General features: G+C 40.4%; 1 protein-coding gene across 4 annotated transcripts in view; it reads left to right on the top strand.

The window, feature by feature from the left end:
• The window catches only part of LOC116845164, a 414324-nt gene that overhangs the window by 363712 nt on the left and 39303 nt on the right, over positions 1–11309 (top strand). Inside the window, exon 4 of one of the 4 annotated variants that reach the window (XM_032817546.1) lies at positions 6278–6500. The exons of the other annotated variants lie outside the window; for them this stretch is intronic. Coding sequence (XP_032673437.1) covers positions 6278–6334 — 57 coding nt within the window. The 3' untranslated portion in view covers positions 6335–6500. Of the gene's footprint in view, positions 1–6277; positions 6501–11309 lie in introns of those variants that run through there. 4 annotated transcript variants of the gene reach the window in all.

Below are 11309 nucleotides of genomic sequence, written 5' to 3'. Positions count from 1 at the left end.
CTCTCCCTCTCTCTTCCTCTCTCTCTCTCTCTCTCTCTCTCTCTCTCTCTCTCTCTCTCTCTCCCCCCCTTCCCTTTCTCCATGTCTCTTTCTATCTGTCTATCTGTCTGTCTATCTGTCTGTCTCTCTTCCCCCCTCCCTCTGTCTGTCTCTCTATCTGTCTCTATTTCTCTCTGTCTCTGTCTTTCCCTCTCTCTCTCCATCTCTCATCGCTCCTTGGCCTTTTTTTCTTCGTCGGACGCGCCAGATCGCGACGCACCTCCGAGCCCTTGGCGAAACTCAAACGGATAATCGTGGTAATTAAACGGATTAAACTCGTTCTCATCTCGTCGCGCTTGCCGTCTCGCGAGAAGTCACGAATGAGAATGGTCCTCGGCGCCGTTGCTCTCGTCTAGTCTTCTCGCGTGCATTTTCTTCGCCCTTTTCGACCCCTTCGCGCGCGTTTCCCTCCGTCGGCTCTCTCTACCCTCCTGTCCCGACGCTCGTCTACGCGAGTCTTGCATTCGCAGCGCTTTTACGCTCAGCGGTCCGTGACGTTATTTATCGGTATTTAATTCGTACTCTCCACACAGACGCGACCAAGAAGCGTACTCGTGCGCGCGCTGAGATGTGAAATTGTACGTATTTTACGTCCTCGCGAAATAAATTTTTCGCGCGTATGTATGCGTATCTGAAGCGACAATCGCTTCTACGTACGCTCGTTTGTGAAACGGTTTGAGTACGGTTTTTCCGATGAATTCAGAGGAGCGTAACAAATGGTCACGATCGCGAGCCACTATTCATGAACGTGCGAGGTAATCAATTCTGATTGGAGCCGAAGTGACAACATGTCAGACATCTGACATCACACAACTCCAACGAACTCTCTAGTCTAATAGTACAACCAGTTTACTCCCCACTGAAATGCTATATTTATAACTGACGGTTCAGTTACAAGTATAGCACTGCTCATTCAAGTCAGTAATATTTCGCTGAAGAGATCAGTTAATAGTGGGGACTGTTTCCATTATTGATGAAGTTTGCCAATACAGATAATGTCATCGTATGCAAGACGCGTGGGATTCGTTCGTTCCATCATCATAAATGCAAAAAATTGGATTTAGTACGACGAATAATAAATTTATGTCTTGCAACGAAATCTTGCACAAGGAGAATATTATGGATTTTCTTTTCATATAAATTCCTTTCGATTTTTCTAATAGTACAAGAATGTACTATTTTGTAAGATCCATCTTACTAAGAAATACCAAATTTTTTGAAAATATCATAACAAAAATTACAACAAAATTTTCAATCTTGAATCATAAAAATTATAACTAAAATTATCATATATTTATTTCAAAATATCGTTATGTATGTTTGACGTTTTACCACAAAATTATTGTAATTACTTGAATCTTGAATCTTTTTTATATCGTGTATCGGCAGATTGTCAAATTTTTTTACTATTTCTATAGTGATTTATACTACTATGTCAGCATAGTCCAGCTTTACAAAAAGCATTGCAAAAAGAAATACAATTTTAACGTAATTCGTATTGCAATATTTTCTCCGTGTACTGGTCGGAATCAGCGAGATATAAGACGGAGCAGTAAAGTTGGAGTGTTTTCGCTTAAAAATTACATTCAAAAGCGAAATAAAAGTGAGATATAAGACACAGCACAGTGATGTAGGGACGTTTCATAGGAGAATCAACTAGAAAATCAGTGAATACTCATTTGATCATCGATGAAATACTGCTTTTACCGATCTAAACAAAAACATTTTTTACTGATCACTTTAAAATAGGAAGACCCGGTAGGACATATAAGCACATCGTCATTATATTTTAATTTATCAGAAATAAAAATGTAATAAAGAAACATATTTCCACCGTATATCCCGAACCGAAATTTTGACCCTATGTTAAATCTTGAATTCTGCACCGCAAGATAGCAAAGTAGGTTTAATTCTAATAATATAATTTACTTCTACTTTGACCTTGATAATGTCTCAAATTTCCGCATTCACTTTCTTTAGCGTCAAAGTAGGTTGTATAATAGTAGAATCTTAGAAAGCAAAGTAGATTTAGTTGCGAATCTATATTGAAGCTTTAGCTCCTACATAGAATACATGTATACATGTATTTTATAGAAATATTTAACATAGAATACATGTATTTTATAGAAATATTTAAAAAATTTAATAAATAACGAAACAGAAACGTCAAATAGCATACAAAATATACATTCTATTTGTTGCATATATTTCAGACATCATCAGGGTCAAAGTAGGAGTAAATTATATCACTAGAATTAAACCTACTTTGCTATCTTGCGGTGAAGAATTCAAGATTTAACATAGGGTCAAAATTTCGGTTCGGGATATACGGTGGAAATATGTTTCTTTATTACATTTTTATTTCTGACAGATTAAAATATAATGACGATGTGCTTATATGTCCTACCGGGTCCTCCTATTTTAAAGTGAATCATTAAAAAATGTTTTTATTTAGATCGGTAAAATGATGTACTGGGGACACTATAGAAACAAATACACTTATACCTTTTATCAATAAATACGTTAAAATAATTAAAAACTAAACGAAAAAAGGTGGAACGTTAAGAGTCCCATCATAACGCAAAGAGTTAAACTGAATCAATGAAACATCACTGAAAACAGTGAATATACACTGATTTGCAGTTATAAGCGTTGCACTGAAAGTGCTCAGTGCTATACTTATAACTGATATCAGTGACTATTCACTGATTCACTTTAAGAGAATATCTCGCCCTCCATCGAGACGTCCCGAGTCGAAATTTTGATCCTATGTTGAACTTTGAATTCTACACCGCAGTAGGAGCTAAAATAGCAAAGTAAATTTAATATATTCCAATGACATAATTTACTCCTACTTTGACCCTGATGATGTCTGAAATTTCCGCTTTCGCTTTCTTTAGCATCAAAGTAGGTTGTATAATAGGATTTTAAGTAGCAAAGTAGAGGTTCAGTTGCGAACCTCTATTGAAGCTTTAGCTCCTACATAGAATATATATATTTTATAGAAATATTTAAAAAATTTAATAAATAACGAAACAGAAACGTCAAATAGCATACAAAATATACATTTTATTTGTTGCACATATTTCAGACATCATTAGAGTCAAAGTAGAACTAAATTATATCATTATAATTAAACCTACTTTGCTATCTTAGCTCCTACTGCGGTGTAGAATTCAAAGTTCAACATAGGGTCAAAATTTCGACTCGGAAATGAATGTCAATATCGTCAAAATAGGTTTCACCTAGGTTGTAGATTATCTAAGTAGGCTCAAACTATTTTTAAGAGCGTCAAAGTAGCGTCAAAATTTTGACAAGGTAGAGTTAAAGATTTAAAAGAGAAGTTAATGTATCAATATCGTCAAAGTAGGTTTTACCTACACTGTTAAATATTGGAGGGTCAAATTTAAACCAATTTCTTGAGTTAAATAATATTTAGTTATTTTTAACTATCATGTGTGTCAAAATTTACTATTTTAACACAAAACATGTGTTTAAAAAAACAACCAGTCAAATTTAATACATTTCTTAAGTTAAATTATTTAACTCCATTACATTAGTTAAATTAACGACATATTTAGTAGGAGCAGTGGCGACTTATAGGAATGGTTAAAAATAACTCAAATTGAGTATAATTTAACACTACGGATTGAACAGTGTAAGCTATAAACCGTCTAAATAGGTGCAAACTATCCTTAAGAGCGTTAAAGTAGCATCAAATTTTCGACTTGGAATAACCCTGCCATTTCGGTTCTTATCACAATCGACTACTGCGCAAACTCTGTAAGCAATGGTAGCTCACGACAACTTCTCAGAGCGCTCCTAATTTCATCGGAAAATAAAGAAACGTGTTCGAATCGTTTTTCGCAAACGAGTGTACACGCTGACGAGGCACACGCCTCGCGTACGCGCGCAGCAATGGCTGACCAGCAAAGTATCTCCATCGTTAAGGGAAGCAATAATCGCGCGGGCCGATTTTCCAGACCTAGAGGGGACGATCCGTTTCCACCGGCGAGAATGAGAATAGCACGCGCCGTTCTATTGTTGATCAGGCCCGATGAATTATTCTACGTCGGTATCGCACGTGAACGCGCATATATCGAGTCGCAGTGTGGCTCGATTTAGTTACGAGGCACCTTATCAGATAGTCAAGTTTGCTGGAACTGACCAGTCGCAACGTGTTCTCACTGGAAACCGAGTTATCGTTAGAATGTTATACCCGAGACGTAAGTTAGCTCGTACCTGGCGCACCGAGAGAATTAAGTAAATTATATTGCGGCGAGCAATTTCTCTCTCTCTCCCTCCCCCTCTCTCTCTCTCTCTCTCTCTCACACACACAAACACACCCTTTCACACACTCTCACACCCTCTCGCATTCTTGCACACCCTCTCACACTCTCTCACACTCTTTTACACTCTCTTACACTCTCCCTCTCTCTTCCTTTCTTCAGAGCTACCCCTTTTCGCCCACTCAATCTTTCTCTGTACATATACGTCTGTTTTCTTCTGCTTCTTTCGTCCCCGTTGCCGAATGCGAATAATGAGTCGACGGACTAAAAACAACCACAGTTACGTACTTCCCTGTCTGATAATTTCATTCATGCAAGTCTCGCCTTGGCAATCTCTCCTGAAACAACGTAGACAGTCTCTCTCTCTCTCTCTCTCTCCCTCTCTCTCACACGCACACACACACACTCTCTTGTCTTTAAGAGACATGTTTCCAGCACGCAGAGGGATTGTATGCCGCGTTTGCGTTGCCCGCGAAATTACACGTCTTTCCTTGTTGCGCGACTAAGTAAACAAGTAAGCGAGATTTCGGAGAGGGTCAGATATATATTTGCCGTATCGTTTAGTTGGCTCTTCGTTGGCGGTACGTGTAATTTGACGAGGCTGCAGCTAGTCGCGTTTGCGCTGAGACACGCCAATTATCGTTACGCCGCTCATTTACGATCGACACGCGGCGGTCAGCGTGTCATTATCGTTATTCGGCTAAACCGAAAGGACGCGTCGCGTTTGCAATTCGCGCGCTCCGGCCGGAGAGCAGCGCCGGTCAGCCTTGTTCCAGATACGTCGTGAAGGCCGGGGGTGAGGGGAGGCTAGCTAGTTGTTAGCCTTCCTCCACCTCTCTCCTTCATCTCTTCTTCTTCGTCCTTCTCTCTGTTCCCCTTTTCTCGCTCGATCATTTTTTTTCTCTCCCTCTTCTCTCTCTCTTTTCGGACTCCTCAATAACCCTACCTACCGTTCCCTCCTCGTTCTTTGTTCCGGCCAATCTTCTTGCCGAGAGTCCTTTAGAAACTTTCCCGACGCCGAGACAGAATATGCGAAATCAAATTGCGTAGGGCAAAAGAGATAACTGCTTTCTCGAAATTCGCCGACGTTGGGAGGCAAAAGCAGCAAAGGGCTTTCTTCTTCCTCCCTCGCTCTCTCGCGCCCTCTCGTGATGCCGTACCGAGCGCGCGCTATGGTGCCACCACGCCTTTTCCGGGAGAATTCAATTAACGTAACAACTCTTTCCTATCACAAAGGAAGCCGCGTTTTTCTAGACGCGCTCTTCTCGTACTCACGGCAGAAGTCGGTGGAAATTTGGAGGAGTCTGGTAACACGCGAAACTTGGCGGAGATGCGGGATCTCAATCTGACGGAATCACGGGGACGCCGGCGAACGTATTTATCGCGAACTCCTCGAAAGAAGCGTTTTCGAGAGCGCACGCGAGAGATCGCGTAATGTGGAACAGCTTTTCTAATAGCTCGCCCAGCTCTCGCCGATATTCCCAACGTGAGATTCGGCCTAATATACGGTTATCAAAGCGGGGAAGGGCTCCTCGGGCGTTTCGGAGACGCGGCATCTTAATCTGACTCGGGGAGACGACCGAATGTGTCTATTTATCGAACTCCTCGAGAAACGTTCTCGAGAGGACACGCGAACTCGTATACCATGGAAGAATCTTTCGAAACTGTTCGATGGGTTAATAACATATTTACTTGCGCTAACTTATATACATATAACTTGCATACTAATATACATATTTTCACATTGAGACAAAATTTTGGTCAGATGAGAAAATGTATATTTTCCTAAAAATCAAAATGTTTCAAATCATATTTTTCTCATGAAAACAATTGTTCATTTCATTTAAACAAAAGAATTTAGACTCACACAAGTAAATATGTTGTGTAAACATGTAAATATGTTAAATATGTTATTACCCATCAAAATATACATATTTTTAATTTTCCAGATATTCTGCATGCACGAGCCGAAAAATCAACATCTGAAAATTCGCAAACTGAGATAATTTCCCGAAAAGTTGTAATACCGAAATTCGAAATTCCGCCATAATATTCCGGTACAATTTTCCTGAAGTATGCGACTACAACTGTATATGCAACTGCATATGCGTATGCAACTGTTACAAACTATTACGCTGAAAACAATACACACACACACACATACATACACACACTATGTACGAATATTTATCCATTTAGTTACATTCTCTTGCTGTACACGGAGTTGAAAATGTTGCAGCAAAAATTACATTAAATCTATATTTCATTTTAGATCTTTTGTCTTTGTTGTTCTTTTAATGTTGTTCCTTTTAATGTTATTTTAATATTTTTTGAAAAACTGAACTATATAAAAGTTGTGGCATAAGTTTTACTATATAAATCACCCTACATAAATAATTGAAGACGATTTATATCCTACTTTTGAAATTACACTACATTTTCCTCAGGGCAAGGTCAGCAATTTTTCTAGCAGTTTCCCTAGCTCTCAGCGATAGTTCTAACGCGGCACGGGCCTAATAAACGGTCATCAAAGCGGAAGAGCCCTCGGGCGCTTCTACGAAATTCCCGTGATCGCGAGAGTTCGTTTCCTGCGGTTGTCGTTCGACGTTTCACAGAAACGCCCGTGGATCCGTCCCTTCGCCACAAAGAGACCTGCGACTCGGTTATTTTCGTGCCAGAGTACAGCTTGTCGTCTTTTTCTCTACACCCTCTCTCTCTCTCTCTCTATTTTCTGTCTCGTCGAGGAAGCAGCACGGGGAAGAGAAGACCGCCGAGTCGAGTCAGCGGCCGAGACAGATGGAAATAATTAGCTGCGAGCAAACTTTTGCGCGGGATTGCCGCCGAAAATCCGAATATAATGATTCCGCGGTGCGGCAACGTGTGTAAATAAAAATGCGACGAGAAGTGCAAGCCGTGAGTCTTCTCGGATTCGGATCGCGAATTCGGCACGACTCGCGAGGGGACTCGCCACGTGCCTCGCTTCGCCCCCGAGCAGACGCTTCCGGGAGCTTGCGAACTTTCGGAAGGAGACGGGAATCGATGGAGCGCCGTCGCACGTCTGGCCCGAAAACGTTAGTAAAAATCGAGAATTCCCACTGCGCGTAATAATACCGCGTTACGACGCGGGCTGGTTGTATTACGGGCTACACTGCACTACGTTCCCCGTGTTTACAACAAGTTCCGCTAGTAATTTAATAGCGGCACAAAGACAAACGGAGAGAAACTAACGGCAGCGTATGGCGGCGGTGCTGCACACAACACACACACACACACACATTCGCGCGCGTCCGCTCGCGTACACACACACATACACACACGCGGTGACAATTCGATAATAATCTCAGTGTCGCAGTGTCGTATCAAACCCCTCGAACGAGACAGTGCTCTGTAAAAAAATAAACACACCTCGTCCTCGCGATCGACCATGCTCGTTGCGGACGCGAGACGTAACATGGAACACCGAGAGATCATTTCGTACCTGACAAAGGAACATCGTGTGACTGCACGCTATTCTGTAAATATCCATCGACAACTGTCCAGTACGCTAACGACGTCTGTGTTGTTAATGTCTACCATAATTATGAATAATTTTAAATGTAAGCTATGAAAAATGACAGTATTTTATGCACAGAAAAAAAATATGCTTGCTTGGAGAAGATCTTCGTTGTTGACATTTGAAAAATAAGATTTATGTTAAAATGAGATTATATGGCGTTGGACGATAAATTAGTCTTTAATCAAGATGAGTATAGACAAATTAACGTAATAATTTTCTTATATGTATAACCAACAATATTGATATTCTTGCTTATATATGAGAAAACGATTATGTTAATTTTATTATATTCGTCTTGAAGACTTATATAACCAAGAATATGAATATTGTAGTATTCTATGAGGAAATAATTGTGTTAATTTGATTATGTTCGTCTTGATTGAAAGCTAATTTATCTTCGTTTAACGCCGTGCAAACTCACTTTAATATTAATCTTATTTTTAAAATGTCAACGATATTCCCCAAACAAAAATATGTTTCTTTCTGTGTACGAAACTGGATTAAAATCATAAAGAAGTTGAAACATCAAACATAAAAATTTGATATTTGATAATTATTTGAAACAAATTGGCCTTTTGCAACTTCTTCTCGTTACTAACCATGTAATAAACCAATAAACGATGCTTGTCGTTTGTGAACGACAGCTTTAACGAAACGTGTTGCACGTGACGATAACATATCGGCAGTATTTTTGAAATCCTATAGGATCCCATAGGATTATAGAAATCAGTTGAGCAAGAAGCTCCAGAAGAGATTAGCTTGTTTCAAATATTCGTGCAATTTTTTGATGTAATTAATTGGATGTAATGTCTTTAATTTCTTAGCTTCCTTTTTATTTGAATTTAATTTTGTGTAAAAATTGTAGTTTATTATCTAAAATCACTTTTTGTAGTTTATTATCTAAAATTAGATATAGAGAAATTTCTTGTTATCTGAGAAATTAGATTAAGGAAATTTACTTATTTAAAACATATTATTCATGATTATGACAGATGCTAACGATAAACGTTATTAGCATACCGAACTGTACGAACAGTTGACAGAAGGTATTCACAGAGTAGCGGCTCAGTAGGCTAATTCTCTAACTTTATAACGACAATCTCGCTAGTATGGTGTTTCGTTGCGCAGCTTTTGTATCACGCGTTAATGCCTGCGCAACAACAAAACGATAACAACAATGTCGTTAAAAGTTATAGGATCGGCCTACAAGCTTCGAGAAACAATAAATTATTTGCCGCGTGTGTTTATCGACATCTGCCTAGACAGATAGATGTACGCAAATTTGACAGCAACTTTGCTATTCGATTAAAAAGATTAATCCTTAAAAAGCTGCATCCTTTTGAAATATTTCATATGATCAGTCATATTTATCGCATGGAGCAATAGAAATATGGAAAAAAGAAGGGAGAAGTTGTTCAAATTTACCTAAAAAGATATGCTATATAAAATACAAAATGAAAATCTGAGTATAACTTTTAGTAAATTTGCTGCTGCATCAATGTAACTAAACTTTACATTACTGCACGGTGTATATTAAACTGCACGGTGTGTATTTAACGATTAATTGAGTACAGTATATTTACTTCAGGAATATAATTGGAAGGTTGTTCCGCACGTTATGATAATCATGAGAGTCTATCTGAGTGAAAAAGAGCGTTCTACAATCGACTGATGAAGAACTGCAACACTTTTCTTCGACGAATTTTGTAACGCATCGCAATCCAATTAATTTTTTAGTTATTCTCAGGAGATACATTTTCCAATTCGACGCGGAATACGTTGCAAAGCTTATCGAGGAAAAGCGGCCAGAGGAAGGTGTAATTAGCGCTGAGGGGAAAATTGCAGCATTTCGAACCCCAGATAGAACAGAAAATTACGTAGACGTCAAAATGGCGAGAAAGTCTCATCTTTTGATCATTTTCTCGTCACGTTGACGATATCGTGACTTTCTGTTTTAAACTCAGAGAAAAAAATCATGGTGGTGGCAACTATGTAGGTCACAACTACATGCGAGCTTTGTACATGGAATTTGTGTATATGATTTAACAAACTATTTTGTAGTTATTGCAACTAAAACTGAATAGTTATATGGACTACATAGTAACTACATAGTTCTCGTAAATGTCATTAGGTGCTTGCGAAAGTTCGCAAGTTCCCAAATTTGCAAAATGAAATAGGATTTTTTTATTCAGTCTGATCTAATCCACATGCACACGAGACATGGGAAACTTCGTTCTTAGACCCAACCTGTATAGTTGCCACCGTTATTTTCTCTTTCTTTGAGTGTACCTGGGACAGCTCCTTTCTCGGATATATTCGGTTTGAAACCAGCTCACGTTGCAACTGTGACATTTGTGACCAACTGAAGTAGCATTCCCGAAAGGGTTCGCTACGTCCGTGTATTGTAATGTGCCAGTATATTATAAGATTTACACAACGAGTAAGCCCATGCGAGCCGAATGATCCAAGCGAATGAAGAGACGTAATTTTTCCCCTTCGCCGAAAATTGACACAACTCCCTTGTCTTAACTGACAGCACATGCTCCGCCCAGATATATTCATATGTCAATGCGTGCATTACACCTCACGATATGGCGATCGTTCTTTCTTTTTTTCCTTCTCCTTTTAACACGGAGTGCTTCCCCTCGGACGGCGGCGCGACTTTTGTAGGGTTCTGTACCGGTGGAACGTTTAGTGTGTCGTGCGTGTATAGTCTCAGCGTAGGACGGAGGAAAAAGGGCGTCATGTGGTGGCAAGTAAGGACCAGAAGACAGAGAGGAGGTCGCGAAGGAGCGGGATGTCAGCGCGAGGGGGGCGAAGAGAGGGCGAAGGGAAACGCCGAAAAAAGCGAACGGTGATGCACAGATGCGACGGATGTGACGATGTTCCCGGCCCGAATGGACTCAGCTCGCGTGTGTACATATCTACACGCGCGCGCGCGCACACACACACACACGCACACACCAAACACACTGGATATGCGTGCGTGCGCTCACACGCACGTACACACGTGTTCATGAGCGCAGCGCTTCGGAGCGTAAAAGTTAAAAACGGTCCTGATTGGCGGCGGAAACTTCACGTACGTTCCGCGGATAACCCGGTACGTCGCATAGGGATAGGTCTGGGGCGTAGTGGATTCGACCCTGAACTTATCACGCCGCTATTTCGGCATACAAATGTGGAAGTTCCGTCGGAGGCGTAGCCGCTGGGAACTGCCGCTGTATTTCAAGCAAATCTGTTTCTATCGGGGAACCCGCTTCAAAGCGCTAGACGCGTTTCGCGATTTGTTGCACTTCGTGTCTTCATTTTCGATCGATGTACGAAAAGTACGCCTCGATCTCAATTCGCGCGCGCGCGCGCGCGCTCTCTCTCTCTCTCTCTCTCTCTCTCTCTCTCTCTCTCTCTCTCTCTCTCTCTCTCTCTCT

Source organism: Odontomachus brunneus, unplaced genomic scaffold (genome assembly GCF_010583005.1).
Source record: "Odontomachus brunneus isolate Ranch 3 - 2012 unplaced genomic scaffold, Obru_v1 Obru_scaffold_049, whole genome shotgun sequence".
In the NCBI taxonomy this organism is placed as follows: domain Eukaryota; kingdom Metazoa; phylum Arthropoda; class Insecta; order Hymenoptera; family Formicidae; genus Odontomachus; species Odontomachus brunneus.
Note: the sequence above shows the minus strand (reverse complement) of the source record. Positions and strands in the feature narration are given on the sequence as shown.